Source organism: Protopterus annectens, chromosome 3.part0 (genome assembly GCF_019279795.1).
Source record: "Protopterus annectens isolate FY-2018-M chromosome 3.part0, PAN1.0, whole genome shotgun sequence".
Classification (NCBI taxonomy): domain Eukaryota; kingdom Metazoa; phylum Chordata; order Ceratodontiformes; family Protopteridae; genus Protopterus; species Protopterus annectens.
In genome coordinates, this window is record NC_056731.1 from 302,382,579 (window position 1) to 302,408,108 (window position 25,530).

At 44.8% G+C, this 25,530-nt stretch overlaps 1 protein-coding gene across 1 annotated transcript in view; it reads left to right on the forward strand.

Annotated features, from left to right (window-relative positions):
- Positions 1-25,530, forward strand: part of RBM33 (RNA binding motif protein 33) — a 1,894,586-nt gene that overhangs the window by 1,617,385 nt on the left and 251,671 nt on the right. The window contains exon 17 of the mRNA XM_044064784.1: positions 16,350-16,538. Coding sequence (XP_043920719.1) covers positions 16,350-16,538 — 189 coding nt within the window. The remainder of the gene's footprint in view (positions 1-16,349; positions 16,539-25,530) is intronic.

Genomic DNA, 25,530 nt, shown 5'->3' on the forward strand with positions numbered 1-25,530 from the left:
AGCACTGGTACCCATTACTGAGAAGTCTGGTGCAGGAGCCTCCATGGCCTTTGCCTTCGATTCCACACCTGTTGTCTCAGGAGGACAGTCATTTACTCAATGTCAAGCTTCACTCTCTTCACCTAACAGCCTGGCATATTCTGTTTTGAACCATAGAAGGTCTCAACTTCCACAGCAAGTTTTGAATGTTATTTTGGAAGCTAGAAGGCCTAGTACAAGGAAAGTGTACGCAGATAAATGGAAGAGATTTTTATTTTGGAGTGCAACAAAGGATTTTGATGTTTCTGAGCCTAATTTAAGTATGGCTCTTCAATATCTTACTGAGTTACTGGACAAAGGTTTGTCCTTCTCTTCTATTAAGATTCATGCTGCAGCAATTTGACTCACTATGATTGTGACCCACCATTGTTTTCTCATCCTTTGTTCAAGCAATTTCTTAGAGGGGCAAAGAATATAAGACCCCCAATAGAGCTCCTACTCCTGCTTGGGATCTCAATTTTGTGTTGGAGAAACTCACTCTACAGCCTTTTGAGCCTGCAGCTACTACCGAGTTGAAATATTTATCATGGAAGACTGCTTTTTTGTTGGCCATTACCTCTGCAAGAAGGGTTTCTGAATTGCAGGCCCTTATGGCGGTTGAGCCTTTCTTAATTTTCCATAAGGATAGGGTATCTTTGCACTAATCCTTCCTTTATGCCTAAAGTGGTTTCTAGTGTGGCTTTAAACCAAACTATTCATTTGCCTACCTTTTATGCAAATCCCCAAAATAAAGGGGAAAAGATTTTGCACACTTTAGATGTACACAGGCAGCTGCGATATTATTTGAGCAGAACTAAAGGGTTCAGGCAGTCTCAGCAGTTATTTGTTTCTTTTGCTTTGAGTTCTCAGGGCAAGCCTGTGTCAAAACAAACTATTTCTAAGTGGATTGGGTTTTGCATTGCTTTCTGTTATTCCCATCATGGCAAGGAGATTCCAGCTGGGATTAGGCCTCATTCCACTAGGGCTACTGCCACTTCGACAGCTTTTTTAAGGGGGGTGGCAACTAAAGATATTTTGGAGGCAGCTACTTGGAGTTCAGTGCATACTTTCTCTAAGCATTATCACCTTCCACTTTACTCTAAATCTAGGGCTGGTTTTGCCACTGCTATTTTACAGGGCATTTTGGCAGCTCCGGCTTCTTTATAGTTTTGCCATCCTCCCTTACCTCTGCTTTGGGATTCTACCCAAGTGTAAGGACTGCAGCAATGTGAGATGAAGAACATAGTACAGTTTTGTACCTACCATAAATGTAGATGTTCGAAGATCCACATTGCAGCAGTCCAATTTACCCTCCCTCCTTCCCCTCTGTAGTTAGAGGCGGTTGTGTGGGTTGGGTTGTATATATTGTGTATATTGTATATCTGGTACATATTATTAGTGCAAGGTTGGTTGGTTGGTTGTTTGCTGTCTTTTGGTTTTGACCTTTCTTTTAGGGTCTTCTGACATCTGGGGCAAGAAAAGACTGAGGATATGACGTCGGTCATGCGCATTTGTACCCTGACGTCCTGATGTCAGTCTAATGCGCCTTGACCGACGTCAGTCTTATACTTTGATATTCGGGCCGACCGAGGACAGCAGACTACCCAAGTGTAAGGACTGCAGCAATGTGGATCTTCGAACATCTACATTTATGGTAGGTACAAAACTGTACTTTTCCATGCACCAGTCCTTTAACGTGGCACATCTCAGCCAACTGGCTCCTTGTCAGCTTACCATACTCCTCTGCTGACATGCTTTCCTGTTCTCCCTGACTGACTAAGCTCACAAAAGAAATAAAACAATTGTGATCTGAACTCTGAATATTTACTGCATGGCTGATTTAGAGTACAAAAACACCTTCAGTGATCACTGTACACAAGCTAAAGAATTCACTATCCCCTCCACTACAAGCCAGTTAGTATGTGATGTGGCTAACTCACCACTATCAAACAATTAATATTTGATGTGGCTATCCCACCACTACCAAACAGTACGTGACACCCTTGCACTGGTCCAGTAATCAAGGAGCCTCAGTCCTCACCACTAGCACCAATGAAGGGCGTGCACATTGAGAAGGATAACAAGTACCCACACAGTAACATACAATTTCTCTTAAGAGCACACAGAGATCACATTCAGTCTGGGGCTGGTTTCTCTGTCTCTCCAGATCCCCAATAAGACCCCCCACTGGCATAGCTATAGGGTCCAGATCTCAGCCTAGTGGTCAAGCTAAAACCTCCAGCACTCTCTCTGTCCAACCATTGCTTCGTGTCCCTGCCCAAGTAGCTGACACACACACACACACACACACACACACACACACTTTAACATTTGAATTATATACAAATACACAGACACTCCTGGGGAAGGCTGACACAGGTTCTCCAGCTGTGCCTCCTTTCTGCCCAGACTGTAAGGTAGTACCAACTGCCACCAACCACTAATATCCGCTACTATAAGGCCCTTCCCAAAGGGTGACCAGTTTCAGTGTGTAATATTACTGTTATCCATATAGTAAGTGTGCCGAACAGAAAGACTATTGGAGTGGCTTTGACAGTATCACCGAATACATGTAGTGTACTCTTAAGAGCTTAAATTATCTCTACGCAAAACAGCCACAGTTGAAAAGTTTAAAAATATTTAATAATAAAAACACAAGACAATACTACTCAGTTCAAAGAATTCAGAAATCACTGGAACTTTAAAAAAAATTGTAGGATAGTCTGACATAAATATAGAAAACAGCTAGACTAATCTGGCTAAATTCCTATCTATCTCTAAGAGAAGTCACTGTTCTAAATACTACTTACATACAGAGCAAAGCAAGTGCCTGGAAAGTTGTAAGATCTAGATCAAGATACAAAATGCTCTGTCTTTCTCTCTGAGAAAGTCTTAAATTGATAACACCCAGTACTGCTGACTCATTTCACATTACATCATTTTTAGCATATGTCCTTTAGTTCCCAGGCTATCAGAAACTCAAAATTTACATTTCTTTGTATGCTGCACCTGGCCAGGAAGCAACAGCAATAAAATACACTTTTATATGTAAAATCTTAGTAATTATCTCTTAAATTAAGACAAAGAATTTCCTGGCCCAGTCACCCCGTCTCTGAGCTTGAGATCAAACACAGTTGTAATTCTTTACTTAACAGCTTTCTTCCAGCAAGGTACACTGTGGTTACATTTTTGAAGTTCAGCATGTAACACAGTTTTATTACATTTGTAAAAACAAGCCTGTGGATTATATTAATGTTTACAGTTATTTACAAAATTCTATCTAGCTAGGCTGGCAGCCTTCACACTCACGATGTAGCCGTTCAGCTAACAACTACTGCTGTGGAATACCAGTCCAGTTGCTTGTGTGCTTTCTTAAAATTAATGCAGTCTGTTCCTTCCAGCTTCTCTAGTGTAGCTGAAAATCTCAGGTTTTCCCTACGTGCTGTATCCTCTAATTCTAATATTTTTTTAAACATTTCTTCCTGAGCAGTCTCACATTCAGTCAGTGTTTTCTTCGTATCAGCCTTTGATTTTTGCAGCTGTATCACTTCATCTGAATATCTTTTCAAATCTTCTTCCATTTTTTCCGTCCTTTTTCTCTCTGTGTTGATATACTCCATCAGTGTTTTGTTTATTTTAATCAGGTCTTTGTGCAGTTGTCTTGTATCTCCCTGTAGGTTACTGGGTGTTATGTCTGGAGGTTGCATTGCTTTTTGCTGAGCAGCTGCAGAACTTTCCCCAGTCAGTTTTTTTTCCTTCACTTTTTGTGGCTGACTTTTTTTTCCAGGTGCTCTGTATTTCTTTTTTCCTGGCATCCAGGTAGTACACTTACTAGCCAGTTACTGAAATTTACCCATACATACTAAAGTCTACTGGCCTTCTCTGTTGTTTGTTTTCACACTGGAAGAGCTAGAATTAAGCTGTTATTCAATGTGCAGCCAGCTTGTAAGTCCTATTAACAATGCTGTTTGGTCATTATCCAAGAGCTCGCTAGGTACCTTTTCCTTCTTGGTGTGGTATGTTTCTAACCTTGTAATTTATCTCACTGAACCTTAATCTTCTTGGCCTCAGCAGAGTGCTGCTCTTAGGCTGTCTGCTGCTGTCACATCTTTGCCCATAGGGCAAGTTTTTGCCTCAGTAGCTCAGATTCATTGTCCAGGGGTACTGTTTATCCCCCTGGCAATGACATTATTTTCACTGGCAGTTGGTATTGTTATAGGTTATAGTTTTTAGATGTTACTATCATTTTAAATATTCAGTTTTGAGTTTTGGCGCCAAAAAAGGCATATAACATCTGTAATGAACTAAGTTATTAGTTCTGAAGAAGCCCGGATAAGCTGGGTGAAAGTGCTTAACTCAAACCGTTGGATTTTGTTTTTGTGTTTGCATTCTAGTAAACCGCTGATTTTAGCCGCTTCTCTAATAAATTCGGAGTGTATTTTTACATCTCGTTTGCCTCCAGTTTGGTAATTACGCTGTTGTGGTGTGAGAGCACTTATCGGTGTACTCGTGGTTTTGTTTTGTTGCGTTTCTTAATAATTTAGTTGATTCCGCAGTTGGTATTGTGTAAAGCGCATCTTGATCCTTGGACTCAAGGTCTCCTAGCCCTGTCCTGTCCTATTTATTTTGTATTTGTCTCTTTTTTTTTGAGACATTTGGAGCTCAAATTTCTCCAGTTTAGGTTCTTCTGGAGGTATTAGCTTATAAGACAGCCTTTGCAGTGGTCAGTACATCAAGTTATGCCTGAAATTATGCCGTAGAAGGTAGAGGAAGGTAGATCAGTCCTGTCAATGTTATGTACTTACATAATGATAGATGTGAAGTATTCTGTCTTTCTTTCTCTGTAGCACCACCTACTTTCTTCTGCTTTCATTAGTGGGGTTGGAAGCTGTTTCAGAGATCTTTTGTTTCCATTTTTTTCTCTTTTCTTGTGCTGTTTGTAGAAGGTAGATCATGTCTACTAAACCTGACTGACTTCTTTGAAGCAATCACTAGAGCTGTAGATGAGGGCAAGGTAGTGCACACAGCCTATCTTGACCTCACCAAGGCTTTCGATACCATCCCCCACTCTGGAATTATAGATAAACTCACTAAACTGGGCATAAATCCCTATGTCACAAGTTGGGTGGCCAACTGGCTCACTGACAGAACCCATACAGTAAAAGTGGCCGACTCCAAGTCCGACTTCAGACCAGTGATGAGTGGAGTACCACAGGGTTCGGTCCTGGGTCCTCTCCTGTTCGGCATCTACTTCTCTGAAGTGCAGGCCAACACAGAAGGTCTTTGGCTAACAAAGTTCGCAGATGACTGCAAACTGGGAGCCATAATAGAATCACCTAATGATGTAGACATTCTACAAAAGGGCCTCACAGAGACAGCTGCTTGGTGTCAAATTCATGGTCTCAAGCTCAATGCCAAGAAGTGCATTGTCATCCCCTTTGGGAAAAACTCGGTACCCATGAACTACCACATAGGCGGCAGCTCACTAAACAGTGAAAGTGTGATGAGACCTCGGGACACAGGTGGACAGTAGTCTCTCCTTTGATAACCCCATCGCCACAGTAGTCAGGAAGTCCTTCTACGTGGCACTCCTCATCACAAAAAGGTTCTCCTCTAGAAAAAAGGTCATTGTTCCTCTCCACTCATCCCTCATCAGACCCATAATAGAGTACAATGTCCCGTTTGGCATGTATCTCACAAGACACCTACAACAATTGGAAAGGCCACAGAAATACCTCACTAAGAGGATTACCGGCCTCAAACAGATGCCATACGCAGACAGTCTCAAAAAACTCCAGCTCTACTCCGTCACATATTGCCTACTCAGAGGAGATCTCTGCCTAACATACAAAGCTAAGTCAAACCCAGAGCTGTTGGACGTATACTACACCCAAGGAAATCCCAATCTCTCCAAACTACACACTCCAGGGACCTAAACCTTGTCACCACAATAAACAGAACATGCTGGAGGGATAGATTCCTGTCCCAGAGACTTCCCATACTCTGGAACAAGCTACTCATTCATGTCAAGCAAAGCTCCTCATTAGCCATCTTTGAAAAATCTTGACGACTGGATGGGAAATAGAAAATTCAACCCAGGGATCACTTCTGCAGCACTGCTTGACAGGGGCACAGGAAAATAATTTTCTTGGGTGGCGAAAGCCAGGGAACCCTTTTGGCTATGCTTATACTGACAGGGGCACAGGAAAATAATTTTCTTGGGTGATGAAAGCCAGGAAACCTTTTTGGCTAGGCTTATATAGGCCACAGGGCCGATAGTCTAGTACCTACCTATGGTCTCCCCAATTCCTACGTATTACAGGAATTACCGTGCAAAAGTTTCCTTTGTCAGAAGAGCCCTTGATCCAGCCTCCTTCACCAGTTCCAGGCACAATAAAGGGCCCAGGAAGACACCATCCCGAAGGACAGCCCCTCCTCAGCCTCCCACCAGGCAGCACTTTCAAGACAGAAACAATAATGTGTGACTGCCTCAGCCATCTTCCCCTTTCATCCCACCTCTCTCACTGTCTTCCCCTCTGGAAAAAAAGTCACTTCAGATCGATGGATTCTGGCAATAGTGGAAAAAGAATACTTCATCTCCTGGCAGGAAAAACCCATGCCACAAGGCATCCCCTTCCCTCCCAAAAAACAGCTTCACCTAATCCCTCAAGTTATCCAAGAACTACTTGGTCAGCGGACCATAGAAACTGTTCCCCCAGGGCAAGAAGAGAGAGGGTTTTACTCCAAGTTATTCCTGGTGCCAAAAAAGGACGTCCCTTGGAGTCCCATCCTAGATCTATCCTTCCTAAACCTATTTCTGAAGGTCCCTTCCTTCAGAATGCTGTCACTTCAAAGCCTTCTTCCACTATTGCCACCCAAAGCTTTCATGGCTAATTTGGACCTGATGGAGACATACCTCCATATTCCCATCCACCCAAACTACAGAAAGTATTTGCATTTTGCTGCACCCTACACTTTCCATTTACTGCCTTGCCCTTTGGTTTATCCACTGCAGCAAGGGTCTTCACAAAGTGCCTAGCCCCAGCAATAGCCTACTGCAGAACAAAGGGCGTTCAAATCTACCCCTGCCTTGACAACATCCTCATTCTAGCAGAAGAGGAATCACCTTCTATTCTCCATGTCCTTGCTCCAGAGATTGGTATTCACCCTCAACCTAGCAAGATCATCCCTCACTCCACTGCAGGACAAAACTTTCCTGGGCTGCATAATAAGGACCGAGTTGATGAAGGCCTTATTCCTCAGGATAAGGTATCCTCTGTAGTCTACCACTTGCAAGACCTCCTCCTGGTCACCCACTTCTCAGCCAGGCAGTTCATGCACTTCCTAGGCCTCATGGAATCCACAGTTCCTATGCTGCCACTTACCAGGCTGCACATGAGGAAATTCCCGTGGTCCCTGAAAAATGTGTGGTCACAGCACAGCCACCCCCCAGACTTTAATGTATCCTTCTTACCATACGTGAATATAGAACTGAGGTGGTGGATCCAGCAAGTACAACAGAACCCAGACCTACCCCTGCAACCCACCTGTCCAATACAGTCCATGCACACAGATGCCTCCAATTAGGGTGGAGAGAAACTATGAATGACCTCAAGGTCCAGGCCCTGTGGGAGCCCTCACTCCAGAAAAAGCAAATCACCATGAAGGAGATGACTGCAGTCCACCTAGCCCTGCAGGCCTTTCTCCCTCTCATGCCATCAGGACCCCTACAAATTTTCACAGACAAGACAACTGTGATGTGGTACATCAACAAACGGGGGGACCAGGTCTTACCTGCTCTGCAGGCTAGCAGTGCAGGCATGGGAGTTAGCCTTCCAGAACAACATATCACTGCAGGCTGTCTATATTCCATCCCAAGACAGCCATCAGGCGGATGCCCTCAGCAGGTCATTTTCTCTGCATCATGAGTGGATGTTGCAGAGATGTGATGTTAAGTTGTCTATCTCACCTTCATTCTTGCTGCATGGGTTCGGCTCCGACTCGGCCTTCTACTAAAGCTCGAGAGCTATTTACCGGCTCGAGGCCTCCCCATATCCCACAATGCTAGGCGTCAGATACCTAGATCTCATTTGCCGCTTCAGCCACGAGGTTGCGATTTTACCGGTTCCAGGTCGTATAAATCTTTTCTTGTGTTATTACCTTTAACATTTTCATATACTGTCTTGTATTTAGAAATCCTTCCCTCCTAGTTTTAATTAGATTGTGTCCCCTTTTGATATCCCACTCAGAAACTCGTTTTTTGTTGTTAGAGAGTTTCTCTCCCCCCCCCCCCACCCTTTAGGGTAGTGTTGGGCCTTGTTGGGCAATTAGTTTTTTTCTGGTATTTTTATATATATATTTATATTTGTTAGTAGTATGTAGTAGTGTTGGCTATAGTTTATAGTTAGTTATCTAGTGCGTGTGTGTTGTGTTTAAGCACTAGTTACTCTTTTCCCTTTGGTATGCCATTTTTTATTATGTCTAAAGATACCAAGGTTTCAGGTTTCAAGAAGTGTGACTTGTGCTGTCAGAAGATGTCTCTGACAGGCGGTCACACTTCTTGTGTTTATTGCTTGGGTCTCCTACACCTGCAGGACTCTTGCTCGGTGTGCCACGCCTTCAGCCCGAGAATCCTGCATGAGCGTAGGAACAAGTTCATTTTGAGAGGCTTACTTAAGCCAGAAGGATCCCCGGCTAAGCCTCCGTCGGGAAAATCCTTAAAGCCCGCCAAACCGTCGGCTCCCTGTTCGGAGCTGTCGCCGAGCGGAGCTCCTGCCTACTCGTCGGTTCCGGATGGAACCGCCATCTCGAGACCTCAGTCGGCTCCGACCTTAGTGTCGGAACCTTCTCTGAGCCAAAAACGTTCAAGGTCCCCATCTATAGAGTCTGTCCGTTCGGCTCCGAGGTCCCCATTGCTTCAGTCGGAGTGAAGCCATAGGTCCCACTCCTCTCTGTCTTCCAGGCTATCCGATCATGACTTGGAGAGGGGGGTCAGTAGGCTCCTAAAGTCGCAGGCCCTGGCCAAAATTTTGACCAGCCCTTCTCAACAGACTGTGGCTGCCCCTGTGTCTTCTGCAGTTCCTCCTCTGACTCTTCCATTGTGTTCGGAGCCGGAGCTCGTTGGGGCTGGAATCGTAGGTACATCGGAGCCGATACCACAACTCTTGGCTCCCTTCTCTTCGTTAGTTCCGTCCTTGGAGGGATCCGGGCGCCGAGACTCCCTCGTCGGCTCCGAGGGGGGAAGTGGCATCGGACCCTTGTCCGACCCCGTTCTCCCTCTCAGTGCCTCGGCGCAGCTGAGCTCGGCCCCAACATCGACCTCAGAGCCGTCCCTCTCGGTGCCAGGAGGGATTCACGTCTCTTCGGAGCGGGGACCCTCTTCTCTGCCTGATAGGGGCGCCTTCGAGGTCATGAGGAGTGTGCTGACTCCTGTGTCGGCTCCACGATCGTCCCCTTCGGCTCCTCCCCCCATGGTGCCTGCATCGGTCTCTGTCCACCCTCCTGACCCCAAGCGTGGAGAACAGGCGCTCCAGGTTGCCCCATTGGGCGTATCTTCCTCTTCCGAGGCCTCCCCTGATCATTCAGAGGAGCCCCCTCGGAAGAGAAAATGTAAGAGGAAACATGTTGACTCGCCCAAGTCAGTCACGTCTGATACCGACTTGGAGGATTCGGGAGGGTCCCCAAGGTCCCCCTTTGAGGATGTCTCCTTTTCAGACATCCTCGAGATCCTTAGGCAGAGGGGGAACTGGACTGCCCTTAACCCTTCCGAGGACGAGTCGGTGTACCTGGATGCGTTTGGTTCTCACCCTTCCACCTCCTGGGTGTCTCCACCTTTCGACCCGCTCATGGAAGTGGTGGCTCGGAAGGCGTGGACAGCCCCGGACACAGTGGAACCAACCCCCCGCAGGCCCAAGTTCATCACGGCCCCATCTGATAAACAATTTCTGACAAAAGGGGTCCCTGTTGATGCCATGGTGGTGGCAGCAGCCACTAAGAAGGAGTCGGCTGACCCTTCGGTACCTGTCCACCCACCAAATAAAGAATCTAGGACAATGGACAGGTACGGGAAGTGGATGATTTCTTCAGCGGCCTTTTCCATGCGGTCGCTGAATTATCTGTGCCATTTCACCCGCCTTCAAAGGGATCTTCTCAAGGAACTGGGTGATACCCTTCAGGATCCATCAGCTGCGGGGTCTCAGGATAAGATTATCTCCCAGCTGGCGACCCTTGACTCTATAGTCAACTCCTCCATGCGGCTCATTTCTTATGCAGCCGATGGGGCGAGTAGGGCCGCAGGTACAGGCGTGGCTTTGAGAAGACATGCCTGGATGCGGTTATGTAACTTTGCTGACCCCTTTAAGGCGTCCTTCACCAATACCCCCTTCGACGGTTCAGCTTTGTTTGGACCACAGGTGAAGGATACCCTTACCAGGTGTGAGCAGGAATGCAAGACTCTCTCTGCCATGGGAGTCCGTTTTTCTACTCACTCTAGACCGTACCCTAAAGGTCAGAAGAGTGGAAAAATCTCGTTTCGGAAACCCCAGGGAGTCGTGCCTGACACACGTGGAGAGTTTCCCTCCAGGGGCAGAGGAGGAAAGAATAATAGACGCCTGAGGGGCAGAGGGGGTCTGCAAAATCAGGGTAGCAGAGAATCTTTCTCTGACAAACCCTTTCAGCACCCCTGAGGGACTGCCCGACTGTCCACCTTAGGAGGCAGTCGGGGGAAGATTGTCACTGTACCCAGAAGCCTGGCAACTCCTCACACAAGACAAATGGGTACAGTCTATCATATCCGAGGGTTACAAAATCCCCTTTGTCCACACCCCTGTACAAACAAACAAGTCCCTTCCAGATGTTCCATCCGGTCTAAGGGAGCAAGCAGTACTAGAAATTTCAAAACTGCTATAAAAAAGGGCCATCCAGCCAGTCCCGGCAGACCAGCAAGGATCCGGGATTTACTCCAAGTTCTTTTTGGTACCAAAAAAGACAGGGGACTGGAGACCCATTTTGGATCTCAGCAGTTTAAACAAATCTGTTCAAAGAACGAAGTTCCAGATGGTCACGCTTCAGTCCATTCTACCCTTTTTGGGTCAGGACAATTGGATGTGCTCCATAGACCTTCAGGATGCGTACTACCGTATCAAAATGGACAGACGCTCCAGAAGGTTTCTTCGCTTCCGCTTGGGAGCCAGTCACTGTCAATTCAGAGCCCTGCCCTTTGGTCTCACCACAGCCCCCAGGGTGTTCACCAAATGCATGGCAGTGGTTACGGCTCACCTGAGATGGCGAGGATTCCAGGTGTTTCCATATCTAGATGACTGGCTCCTAACTGCTTCCACCAGGCATCAGCTACTGCGAGCCAGGGATTATACCATCCAAACTTGCTCCGAGCTAGGTATCTCTATAAATTTCGAAAAGTCTGCATTGTCGCCTTGTCAATCTATAACCTTTATAGGAGCAAGATTAAATACAAAATAGCTGTCGGCAAAACTTCCCTTAGAAAGAGTATCAGACATTCGCCGACATGTCCAGACCTTACTACAGTGCAAGAGAATTCAGGCCAGATTTGTACTGAAAACCTTGGGTCTCATGGCAGCAGCAATCACATTACTTCCTCTGGCTCGTTTTCACATGCAGATTCTTCAATGGATGCTTTTTACCCAATAGTCGTTTTAACAGCTTCCGATGTCTCACAACATAATGATCACCCAATCATGCAAGGACCACCTTTCTTGGTGGATGGTCTCCTCTCAAGTACTTCAAGGCAGACCGTTTGTTCTTCATCCTCCTATTGCCACGGTGACAATGGATGCCTCCCTGATTGGGTGGGGGGGCATTTTCAGGGCAGGACTGTCCAGGGCACTTGGCAACCTCTAGAGTACCACCTGCACATAAACGTCTTGGAGATGAGAGCGGTACTTTTAGCGTTGCAAGCTCTTTAGGACTCTCTACCCACCGGGACTATTGCAATTCAGAAGGACAATATGTCTGTAGTGTGGTACATCAACAAGCAGGGCGGAACCAGGTCCTATCCCTTATGCCGAGAAGCACTCAGACTCTGGCAGTGGGCGATCTCCTCTCAACGGTTTCTGATAGCAATGCACATCCTCGGGAAGTCCAACGTCATATCGGACAGGCTGAGCAGAGCTATTCTCATGTCTCACGAGTGGTCTCTCAATCAGTTAATAGCGGACAAAATTTTCCGCAGATGGGGTCAACCTTGCTGCGACCTTTTTGCAACCCCTCTAAACAGCAAGTGCGACGACTTCTTCACTCTCTTCCCCCTCCCCGGCCACTCCCCCAGAGACGCTCTAGTTCACGATTGGCCCCGGGGTCTTCTGTATGCATTCCCACCTTTTCCCTCAATTCCCAAACTGATTCAGAAAGCGACCGCATTGGGATCCAGGATGATCCTCATTGCCCCTTACTGGCCTTGACAAATTTGGTTCCCATTCCTGCATCGTCACCTGCTGAAGCAGCCCTGGAATCTGGACCCATTGCCAGACCTCTTGGCCCATCAATCGGGCAGGCTGCACCAATCCCTTCAGTCTCTCAACCTCACAGCTTGGTTGCTCCACTTCCAACCTTAGCCAGGCTTCCACATATTTCTCAGCCAGTGCGTGAACTCATCCTTTCTTCGCACAAATCTTCTACCAGGAAGACTTATGCTAGTAAGTGGAAACGTTTCTCTTTCTGGGCGGAGGCTAGAAATATAGACCCTTTTACAGCCCCTGTCCATCACGTTCTAGATTTTTTGGCAGAACTTTTTCGAGCAGGTTCTTCATCTGCCACCATTAGAGTCCAGTTGGCTGCTATCGCTAATTTCCACGCCGGCCTATCAGAAACCAGCATCATGTCCCACAAACTTTGTAAAGCCTTTCTTAAAGGGACTATTTTACTTAGGCCCCCGATTAAAGATCCCCCGCCTCCATAGGATTTAAACCTGATATTAACTTCCTTGATTCTCCCTCCTTTTGAACCTGCGGCTTTCTGTTCCTTAAAATTACTGTCCTGGAAGACTCTCTTCTTAGTAGCCATCACCTCACCTAGAAGAGTGTCGGAACTTCAAGCCCTCTGTATTCGTCCTCCTTATCTTGTGTTTCACAAGGATAGAGTTTCACTCAGGACTAATCCTTCCTTTTTACCCAAAATACCTTCAGAGACAAACTTGAATCAGGCTATTGATCTTCCTGTCTTTTTTCCTAACTTTTCTAACAGAGCTGAACAAAAGTTGCACCAATTGGACGTTCACAGGCAATTGCGTTTTTATTTGGATAGGACTAAACAAACAAGAAAATCGGACCAACTCTTCCTGTCCTATGCTGAGGGCAAGCAGGGCCTGCCAGTTTCTAAAGTAACCTTATCCAGGTGGTTGGCTTCTATTATTACTTATAACTGAGACATAAAGAACTCCCTACAAAACCAAAAGCTCATTCCACCAGAGCATTAGCTACGTCGGTAGCTTTTCAAGCAAGACTACCAATGGAATCTATTTGTGCTGCAGCCACATGGGCCACTCCTCATACTTTCATTTCACATTACAAGTTGGATATGGCCTCCAGGAGTCGAGCTGATTTTGGTTCCACTGTGCTCAAGAGTCTGTTCCGATGAGCCACCCAGGGCTAAGGTGCTAGGGACGCTGTCCCATCCAGCAAGAATGAAGTCAAGATAGACAACTTAACATTAAGAAGTTATGTACCTACCATAACGTTCCATGTTAATTGTCTTCTTCTCACCTTCTTTCTTGCGTCCCACCCTCCATCCCCCTAGCCTGGACAGACCGAGAAGAATCCCTTTTGAGGCCTTCTTCCTCTGGTTGACTCTTTTATAGGTTATGTCCTCCTCTGTTTTTAGCACTGTAGGTAAACCTTGTAGTTTGGACAGGGGTCTCCAAAAATTTGTTTTTTTCCATGGTGTTAGCTCTGCCAAATGAGATCTGGGTATCTTGACGCCTAGCATTGTGGGATATGGGGAGGCCTCGAGCTGGTAAGTAGCTCTCGAGCTTTAGTAGAAGGCCGAGTCAGAGCAGAGGATCGGCTGCGAACCCATCCAGCAAGAAAGAAGGTGAGAAGAAGACAACTAACATGGAACGTTATGGTAGGTACATAACTTCTTATTCTTAGACATTGTCCACCAATGGAGCACACCTCAAATAGATCTGTTTGCCTCCCCCCAGAACAGACAATTGCAGCTTTTCTCCTCCCAAGGATCCTTCCCCACTAGCTTGGAGAGTGGACGCCTTTCCCATCTGTTGGAAGGAAATGTTCCTTTATGCCTTCCTTCCCTTCCCTTCCCACTCATTCAGAAAGTCCTCCTAAAATCAGGAGGGACAAGCCAAGAGTCTTGCTGGTGACTCCCTATTAGCCAATGCAGCATCAGTTCCCCCTTCTTCAATCTCCTCCCAAGGGCAGTCACCACATATTGCCTCACAAGGTGGACCTGCTCACACAACAGAAGGGATCTCTCATTCAACCCCACCTGGAAATGCTCTACTTAACCCTCTTGGTGATAAACTTTTGATCCCCTTCAGATACCACTACACAGAGGACATGCTGTCTGTCCTGTAAGAGGCCAGGAAACCCAATACCAGGAGGTCCTGTGTTTACAAATGGAAAAGGCTCTCCAAATGGTGTCTCCAAAGACAAAAGGACCCCTTCCAAGAGGATGTTCCTCTAGTCTTAGCCTGTGTGTGTGAACTCATAAAATCAGACCTTTCATGTTCATCAGTGAAGGTCCACTTATCTGCCATTTCTGCTTGCTTACCTCTGGACCCACCTCTACTTTCCAGACTGGATGTCAAACTATTCTTAAAAGGGGTTCTCCACCTTAGGCCACCAAAGAAACGTATTCCTCCACCTTGGGACCTAAACTGTGTACTAGAAAAACTCAGAATTTCTCTCTTTGAACCAGCTAGCTCTGCTTCTCTCTGGATGTGCACATGGAAAACTGTCCTATTAGTAGCTCTTACCTCAGCCAGAAGGGTTTCAGAATTACAAGCACTAATGGCATCCCTAGCCAACAACACAATCTTCCACAAAGATAGGGTGACCCTGCACACCAATCCCTCCTTCATGCCCAAAGTGGTCAATGAGCTGTCCCTCAATCAGTCTATTCACTTACCCACCTTTTTTCCTTCCCCACAGAATGACAGTGAGAGAACACTCCACTCCCTTGATGTCCACAGACAATTAAGGTTCTATTTGGACAAAATCAAAGCTATCAGAAATTCCAACCAGCTCTTTGTATCCTCCCACCCCAGGGCCCTGGACAAGGCGGTATCCAAACAAACTATCCTTCTGTTATTCCTACCACAGCAAACACTTACCTCATGGGGTCAAGGCACACTCTACAAGAGCTGTGGCTTCTTCTGGGACCTTCCTCGAAGGCCTGGACACAACTACCATTCTTGAGGCAGCCATGTGGTCCTCTGTGCATACCTTCACCAAACATTACAAATTGGACCATGTCTCCAGAGCGAGTAGGATTTACAAGGGCAGTCCTTCATGGATTCCTGGAATCTGCAGCTTCTTCCACCACCCTTCCTCCTACTTGAGCTGTGCTACTCATCCACAGTAAGAATACTGCAACTGGCAACTCGACACCGTAAAACTCCACTGCCAATCATGAGCAGACAGGTGATCCGCTGTGGCGACCCCTAACTGGGAAAAGCCGAAGGAATAGAAGGACATAGAATAGTTGTGTAAAATCTTACCATAAACGTAAATGTCCTTCTATGTTGCAGTATTCCTTCCCACCCACCTATCCCCCTTCACTACATTTACCCTGTCTAGATGGCATAATTGTAGTACATAGTCCACTCTCTGACTAGGTAGTCAGTTCTGAGGTCTATGCGCGCAGACGTAACATTTAAGGCCCCTGGTTTATAGCCCCGTGTGTGATGTCCCACGCACCTGGCAGCAATCAAGCTTAAGCTTTTGCATAGGAGCCAACGTTCGGGTCGCATGAGGCGGAGGATCCCACAGTAAAAATACTGCAACATGGAAGAGAAGGACATCTATGGTTATGGTAAGATTTTACACAACTATTCTTTCTGTTTCTGTTTACTATACTTACAAGATTATTGTATTGTCATAATGTGTTTTTGTGGTAATACTTCTGAAAAATAAACAGTAAGCCACGTACATCTGAAATGAGTCTAGCATTATAAATGTTACTAAATCAAAAATAATTTATAAATTATTACTAAATATTACAGACTAGTAAATGTAGGGAGATGCAGAAAATTTACAGTAGTAGTTGGAAAAATATCATCGGCTTGTGCCAGAGGCATAGCATGGATTGAATTGCTATACGACTTTTCCTTACTGCAGGCCATTATACAGGGGAGAGGCAGAGCATTAGAGGGTCAGATAGGCCGTGGGCGCTTGATGTCGAACAAACAGAATCTACGAGTAGTTGAATGCAACACAGAGTCAAATGTAGTGTCGATTGAAGGCATTTCGTCATCAACTACTGATTCCCAGCTGAAAAGCCTACTACTTTCTGTAGGCCCCATTCAGGTAGGTCACACAGTGTTATGCTTTCAGTGTTAGAAATCACGTTTGTAGCCAAGCTGATATTTTTACAGTTCATTGTGAAAGTAATTAATTTTTTTATGCGGGAGTTATTTGCATCAAAAAACTGTTGTCTCCATTCCTTCAGAGTTTATTAGCAGTGCTATTTAAAAATGAGCATTTGCATGTATGTGAATAAAGGACACAGGATATCTAGTGGTTGTTGTTGCCTGGAAGAAATTTTAGATTACTATGATTTAACTGTGTAAGAGACAAATTCTTGGAAAGGTATAGTCCTGTGGAATAGTTAAGAAATTCTCTTCAGATTGGTGTAACTGCAGTGTTTGTTTCTTTTGAAGATTAAATATGAAATATGTATTCATGCTTGAGTCCATTTTTCCACACATCTGACTGTAGTATGTTTCACTTGTTTAAGAACATGAAAGTTTATGATGCTTTGCATATCATTATTAAACTGCTTTCCCTGTTATGTACTAGCTAGACAAGGCTTGTTCAGCCTTTTTGCACCTGGGGCTGGATTTGATGCGGTATTGGCTGGGCTTTCTGGGGGGGTCATAAATGTTTGCCCAAAGTGTTCTGTATGTTGCCTAAAAGTAGTAAGTAGACATATCCCTGTCTGGCTGTACTACCCTCCTTTTATGCTGTGGTTTTCCAGTTGTCTTAGTGACTGGGCTCAAAAATTCACTCATTCCCAAGGATTGCATTACATCTCAAGCCCAAGTTTTATGGCAGCACACCTTTTGCCAGTACAAAGGACTTCAGGTCTCTCTTTATATGTAGTAAAAGAAATGTTGCCTTGCATGATGAAATACTTAATGATTTTTGGTTTTATGTCTGATGCAAAGACATTGCCAGGAAGGCATATTCTGTGTATGGGCTGTATTTCTTCACCATGAGCAAACATTTTACCATTAGACATAATGAAATCTTTCTGTAATGTAATTGACAGCCGGGCAGTTTCAGATGGACATATAGGCGTATTGTTGAAGGCTGCTCCTGTGTATTTATCTCTGAAAAAGTTTGATATTTTCCAGTATATATTTTTTTTGTTTTGGGAAAGTCAATCTGGATATTCAGTTGTAGTCCATAGTTATAATGTGCTTTAAGTGTAGAGGTAGTAGAATAGCTGTGCATTGATTTCTGAGTGCCAAGTTAGTCATAATGTCCCAGTGTATTTTTTTTTATCTGAAGTAGCATTTTCGATGCTGGAAAACATCAGTTTCATGGGCAAGTAAATAGTGGTTTTATTTCTTATGTGACAAAAGTAAAATATATATTTATGGTTTTATGATTTATATATTTGTTCCATGTGAGTAAAAAGGTACATGACTGTTTTGCACCGACTGAAGACATTTGCATTAAGTAAAATTATAATTAAAAAAAATGAAAGTCAAAATGTATGTTGTCTTTGTTGTGTTTCTAAAAATACAACAAACAGAAATTTTAGCTTCTTTTCATACACATACTGTCCTAGTGGATGAGCCCCGTCTGAGAGGGGTACACCACCTTTGACTCTGAAGAAGTCACATACGTAATAGTATACTTCATCCTGTTGTCAGACATAGACTGACCAGAACCCCCTACCTGCTTGCAGGCAACACCAGTGAGTATTAAACAGTAGTATGTCTGACCTGTGGTTTCACAGACATTGATTCTTATCACCTTTGTCTTATGCCCACCTTCGTTGCATGCCTCTTGAGGTTTGATTGTTAGGACAGTGAAATAAGTAATGCATACAGAAATGCATTTCTGCCTTGCTAATAGACATGTATACTGTCTGTCTGATGCCATAACTACAATAATCTATTTATCTATTTGCTTTTAAACTTTCTCTGTCTCTGGTCCCAACAAAGCCTCTGGCCCTCCAAGAAACTGTGTGCCTGACAGTAGTTGACTACATAGAAAAGTGACCCCCCCCCCACCACCACCACCACCACCACCCTGAATATACCTGGCTGACATTCTATCTACTGACCTTTAAAGTGATGCAAGGATTGCTGTCTAGCCAAGGACGGAAGGAAACGAAAAAAATATAAAAACACCATCATAAGCTTTATTAGTCAACTACATGGAAAAGTGACCTCAACCCCCACCCCACCCTACCCTGAATATACCTGGCTGACATTCTGTCTACTGACCCTCAAAGTGATACAAGGATTGCTGTCTAGCCAAGAATGGGAGGAAACCAACAAAAATAGAAAAACACCATCATAAGCTTTATTAGTCAACTACATGGAAAAATTACCTCAACCCCAACCCCACCCTACCCTACCCTGAGTATACCTGTCTGACATTCTGTCTACTTCCCCTCAAAGCAACACAAGGATTGCTGTCTAGCCAAGGACAGGAGGAAACCAACAAAAATAGAGAAAAAACATCATAAGCTTTATGTACATGTCCCAGTTGCTTCTTCCTCACCTGGTGTTAAAAGCTTTTGTTTTTGTGCAAATTAATCTTGGCTGTGGCGTGCACACATATTTCTCGGTTCACTAACCCCCATCACCACCACCACCTTTCTTCCACCCGCCACTGAGTATGCATCTCTCTCCCTAGTCTCTGTATCTCTTTGGCACCTAACTCACTTCAGGAATGTGTGCTAAAGGCCAAGGCTTTGCTGCCTCTGTCCTCTCTTTTCTAAACCAAGGGTTCACTTCATACATTATCAACATCTGGCTTTACTCGCCTAGTTTCTCCACTCAACACTTTTCTCACTGATAAACCTAACTGCAAGCGCCACTTATATTTTTTCATTGTAAAACTTCACCACTTTATTATCCCCTTTCCTTTCATCTATTTCTTCTAACATTTGTTTCCCCCCACTGCCCCTTTAAACTGTTTCTTCTAAAACTTGTTTCCTATTCCTCTGCCCCTTTAAACTCCTTTAAGCTTTTTCTCGAACACCTGCTTCCACTCCCCCCTCTCCCTACTCATCACTCTCTTCTGACCCCCTTCTCCTGACTGATACCTTTCAACAATGAGATCCCTTTGATGCTTTGTAAATTCTCTGCAAACCATGGATGTTCATCGTGTTACACTGCTGCAGTCATCACACTTGGGTTATCCTGCTGTCAGGCGGTCCCGCAGTCGGCCAGAGTTCCAAAGTCTTGGTCCGGCGTCGGTTGCTGTCGCTTCTTCCCTGACATCAGTGCACCAGGGGTATATAGGAGGCATCCGACGCCATTTTCTTCAGTCTTTCTTGCCGCGCGGTGCCCGAAGCAGAAGCAGTTCGCAAGTGCCGGTCGGCCGACTCCTGAGATTTTCAAATCGAATTTCAGACCGAAGTCTTCAATAAAGCTAAGTACCCCATTGGGGAACCTTTTCTTGCCTCAGTCCGATGTCAGAAAAAGTTAACAATTGCATTTCTTGTGGGAAGCAAATACCTCATAAGGACTTTCATTCTTATTGTATTCCTTCCCTAGGCCCAGACCACGACGTCACATTTTGTCGGTTTTGTGCTAATTTTAACAAACGAACTATTAAACGTTGGTTTGATTTCGCCCGAAATTATTTTGATAGGAAATTTAATTATACCATGCCGTCGGAGCAACCGACGACCGGAATGCATAAAAAACGCAAAGATAAGGACAGGCAGCCGAGACCCAAACCAGACTCCGAGGCCTCTGCTAGGCCAGTCGCCGGTTCTCCGGTTTTCAGTGAGGCGCCTACGCAGCCCCTGACGACCGCTGATTTAGAACCCCAGGCGGCATCTGATTCCCAAGCGGAGATTGCTAGGCCTCCACAACCTTTATCTTTAGGCCCTTCCGACTCCATGGCTGAAGGAGATTCTGGTGCAGTTGAAACGCCTTCAGTTGCAGAAGGTGTCTTCAGACCGACTACACTCACTATTAAATCCTATGCAAAGCTGGAAACTCCTTTAAAAGCAAAGAAGACTGTACAGCAGTCTCCAGTACAAGGCCCCATGCCCAAGAAACAGATGCTTAAGATGGCTGAAGACTTAATTACCCTAATCAGGGGTTCTCATCCCCCTCCTGATAAAAGACCTAGACAGGGGGAGGACTACGCTTCCTCTGACCAGGTTTCAATTTCCTCAGATTCTTCTGAGGAACAGGAATACTCTTTTCCCCTTATGAAGACTCTGATGCTGAAGAGTCTATTCCTTCAGCATCTTCCCCAGAAGACTACTCTTTTGGGGAAACTTTACATACCATGAGGGAATATTTCCACTGGGAAGGCCAGGATTACTCTGATTCTAAGAAAAGGCTCAGAGAGTTCCTTTTACTACCCCAGCACAGACCACTTGCTATTCCACCCATGTTAGACATTGTGGATGATGTTTATTCAGAATCTAGCCTTAACCCAGATTCACTACCTCCTGCACCAGCCAAACCAGACAGATACTACAGAGTCCATGACTCACACAAATTCCTATATAAAAGCCCTGTTGCTGACCCAGAAACCATTTCCCAGTGTCCCAAAGGGGTTAAGGCCTCTATTGCTAAAAATCCTGTACCTTCTGAAAGGGATTCTAGTGCACTAGACAGATGGGGAAAGAAAGTATATACCTCAGCTACTCTAGCTATGAGGGCCTTAAATTGCCAGTTTCACATGCTGAAATATCAACAATATTTGATGTCTCAATTAAAACAAAAAATGATCACACATACAGAGCAGCCTGATTACAAGGAAATGCAAGATTTGTTGCATGCAGCTGAACAAGTGGGAAAACATACTTTGCAATGTGGATTTGATTCATTGGAAGCTTCTTGTAGAGCAGCAGTGACAGGGTCTGTCATAAGTAGGCATGCTTGGTTAAAAGAACAAACTTTACCTGATCATGTTAAAGCAAAGTTATTGGATGCACCTTTACAGCAGGATGTTTTATTTGGTGTAAAAGCAGAAGAGGTTTTAAAGAAAATGGAGGATAAGGCAAAATCTATGCAGATGGTCAAGGATTTTTTACAGGTTCAACCCCCTCGTTTCAGCAGAAATTGGCCAACCAAAAACTGGTCCTTTCCAGCTTCTGACAGACCACAGAGGGGCAAATACAGACGCCCAAGGGGCAGAGGTCAGTCACAAGGCTCTTACAAGCCTCGACAATGGGGTGCCACAACCCAGAAAGGAGGAAAAGACAGGTCTCAAACTATCAGAAGACAAACACAATAACTTACCCCTCAGACTGCCAAGCAAATCCCTCTTGGCAGCTCCCTTGGGAGGAAAACTAGCACTTTTTGCAGACAACTGGCACATCATCACAAAAGACAAATGGGTCCTAAATATTGTATCTCAAGGATACAGATTCCACTTTCACACTTTACCAAGGATAAAAGGAATGCCAAGCCTGCCACCAAATCAATGGGCAGAGGCTCAAAAACAAATTACAGCTCTCATGGACATGAGCCATTCAACAGGTTCCTACACAGGAGCAAGGACAAGGATTTTACTCAAGACTCTTTCTAGTTCCCTGAAAGGACAAAGCCTGGAGACCCATTCTGGACCTCTCAATTCTAAACACATATCTGGAAGTACCCAAATTCAAGATGCTAACACTACAGCAACTTCTTCCCATGCTGGGCAAGAAGGCTTGGCTAGTAACATTGGACCTCAAGGAGGCATACCTGCATGTCCCTATCAGACAAAATTGCAGAAGATACCTCTGGATTTATAACAGGTTCAACCCATTACCAATTCTTTGCACTGCCCTTTGGCTTATCTACTGCACCCAGGGTCTTCACAAAATGCCTGGCACCAGTAATTGCATACTGCAGACAAAGAGGAATTCAAATATATCCATACCTGGACGACTGCCTTATTCAAACAGAAAGCAAGGACATTCTTTTAAAGCATCTGGCATTTGACAAAAACCTATTAAGTTGCCTAGGGTACACAGTAAACGAAAAGAAGTCAAAACTAGTGCCCTCACAAAACATAATATTCCTGGGTGCCAGCTTAAATACAACGGCCCAGATGGCTTATCTCACGCCAGACAAGCAAGGACAACTGACTCAATACTTCAAAATGATGGCAACAAAGACCCAACTCCCTGCAAGAAAAAATTCTGCAGGCCTTGGGATTCATGGCATCTTGCATACTACTAATACCATATGCAAAACTGTATATGAGGAAATTACAATGGTACCCGAAAAGCGTATGGACTCAACACAGCCACAGCTTGGAAACAATAATACCACTCATTCCCTGCCTTCAACAGGAGTTTCTATGGTGGGCTCAGGCATGTCACCTCAACAAGGGTCAGCCTTTTACCTTACCCACAGCCAGGCAAACTACAACAACAGATGCATCGGATTATGCCTGGGGGAGCACACATGGCAGGACAGTGTATTCAGGGCAAATGGTCTGCAGATCAAAGGCATCTACATATCAATCAAAAAGAGATGCTAGCTGTACAAAATGCCCTAACAGCTTTCAAGGACCTCCTACATCCAGGACAACTCCTAATAAAGACAGACATCACCACAGTGATGTGGTACATAAACAAGCAATGGGGCACACATTCCTACCCCCTATGCAGGCAAGCAATGACCTTGTGAAACACAGCACTGACCTACCAAGTTCAACTACAAGCACAATTCCTGCCAGGAAAGAAAAACACATTGGCAGACGATCTAAGCAGAATCATCATAGATCCTCATGAGTGGAAACTAGATCCACAAGTATTCGCAATGATAACTCACAAATGGGGGAGCCCAGACATAGATCTGTTTGCCTCCCCCCAAAACTACCAACTACGGAAATTTTGCACAAGGACATACCACACACTAGCTTGGAAAGTGGACGCCCTCTCATTCAGTTGGAAAACATTAACAGTGTATGCCTTTCCTCCACTGCCTCTTCTGGCAAAGGTGTTGCTGAAAGCCAGATGAGAGAGGCCGCAAATGATACTCATTGCTCCAGACTGGCCACACCAACACTGGTATCCAATACTAAGGAACATGGCTCAAGGCCCACCATGGATTTTACCTCAAATTCCTCACCTGCTCACTCAGCAAAACAATCAGATTCTACACAGCCAGCTCAAGACTTTAAATCTGGCTGCATGGCAAATTACCTAAACAACCAGTCAACACTTCTCTCTAAAGCTGTTATGGATGTCATTCTGGAGGCCAGGAGGCCCAGCACCAGGAAAGCCTATTCAGACAAATGGAAAAAATTCTGCACCTGGAACCAGGCTAAAGGCCAAAATCCCCTTGTCCCAAATATTCCTCAGATTCTACAATATTTAACTGAGATGTTGCACAAAGGACTTTCCTTTTCATCTATTAAGATCCATGCCTCAGCTATTTCAGCTCAATACAACACAGATCCTCCTATATTTTCACATCCATTACTAAGACAGTACCTCAGAGGGGCTAAGAACATAAGACCGCCCCGGAGAGCACCAACACCAACTTGGGATCTCAACTTTGTTTTGGAAAAACTTACACTACAGCCCTTTGAACCAGCTTTTACAGCTGATTTACAGTTTCTATCATGGAAAACTGCCCTGCTGCTAGCAATAACGTCAGCACGAAGAGTCTCAGAGCTACAGGCCTTAATGGCAGTGGAGCCTTTCATCATTTTTCATCAAGACAGAGTCGCTTTATGAACTAACCCTTCTTTTATGCCAAAGGTGGTATACAGTATGGCCCTAAACCAAACCATTAATTTCCCCACCTTTTATCCAAACCCCCAGAACAAAGGGGAAAGGCTCCTACACTCTTTGGACATTCACAGGCAATTACGTTACTACTTGGATAAAACTAAGGCTTTCAGAAAATCTGATCAGCTCTTTGTATCCTATGCTGCAGGATCACAAGGAAAGGCTATCTCAAAACAGACCATTTCAAAATGGATAGGACATTGTATCCGTTTCTGCTACACACACCATGGGAAACCTGTACCTGGTAACATTAGGCCCCATTCCACTAGGGCTACAGCAACATCAACAGCCTTCCTCAGAGGGGTTCCAACCAAGGATATTTTGGAGGCTGCATCTTGGAGTTCAGTGCACACCTTCACCAAGCACTATCACTTACCTCTATACTCTAAAACCAGAGCTGGCTTTGCCACTGCAGTTCTGCAGGGCCTACTAGCTTCTCCAAACCCTGTTTAGTTCCACCGCCCATCCTTAGCTTTGGGATTCAACCCAAGTGTGATGACTGCAGCAGTGTAACACGATGAACATAGTACAGTTTTGTACCTACCATAAATGTAGATGTTCGAGTATTCACACTGCTGCAGTCCAGGTTACCCTCCCTCCATCCCCTCTGACCTAGCTGAACTTTTCTATACCTTTCTATCCTGTACAACCTTTGTGGTGTATTTGCTTGTAACTGAAGGTATTCCTTTTATATGTTTTATTAGCAATATGTATTGCCTACCTACTTGGGGGCACCTGACATCTGGGGCAAGAAAAACTGAAGAAAATGGCGTCGGATGCCTCTTATATACCCCTGGCGCTCTGACGTCAGGGAAGAAGCGACAGCAACCGATGCCGGACCAAGACTTTGGAACTCTGGCTGACTGCGGGACTGCCTGATGGCAGGATAACCCAAGTGTGATGACTGCAGCAGTGTGAACACTCGAACATCTACATTTATGGTAGGTACAAAACTGTACCTTTTTGCTGTAGCAGGCAACTGAATAAATGTCTGGAAAATCCTACTAGGACATCTGAACTTTATTTTGGGTTTGTCAGAGTCTCTTTAATTGATGGAAGGTGTGTACCCAAGAAGACTGAATGCTGTAATTAAATCAAAAGGTGCTTCAACAAAGTATTAGTTTAAGGGTGTGCACACTTATGCAACCAGCTTATTGTACATTTTTTATTTTTTTATATTTTTCCCCCTAACAGATTTGTTTTTCAATTGAATTGTACAGGTTATAGGTCACATTAAAGGTGGGAAAAGTTTTGAAGTGATTTATTGTGGTCTCATTTTTTATATCACAAAAACCTGGCATTTTAACAGGGGTCTGTACACTTTCTGTATCGCTACACTAATATTTACCTGTATCCTCT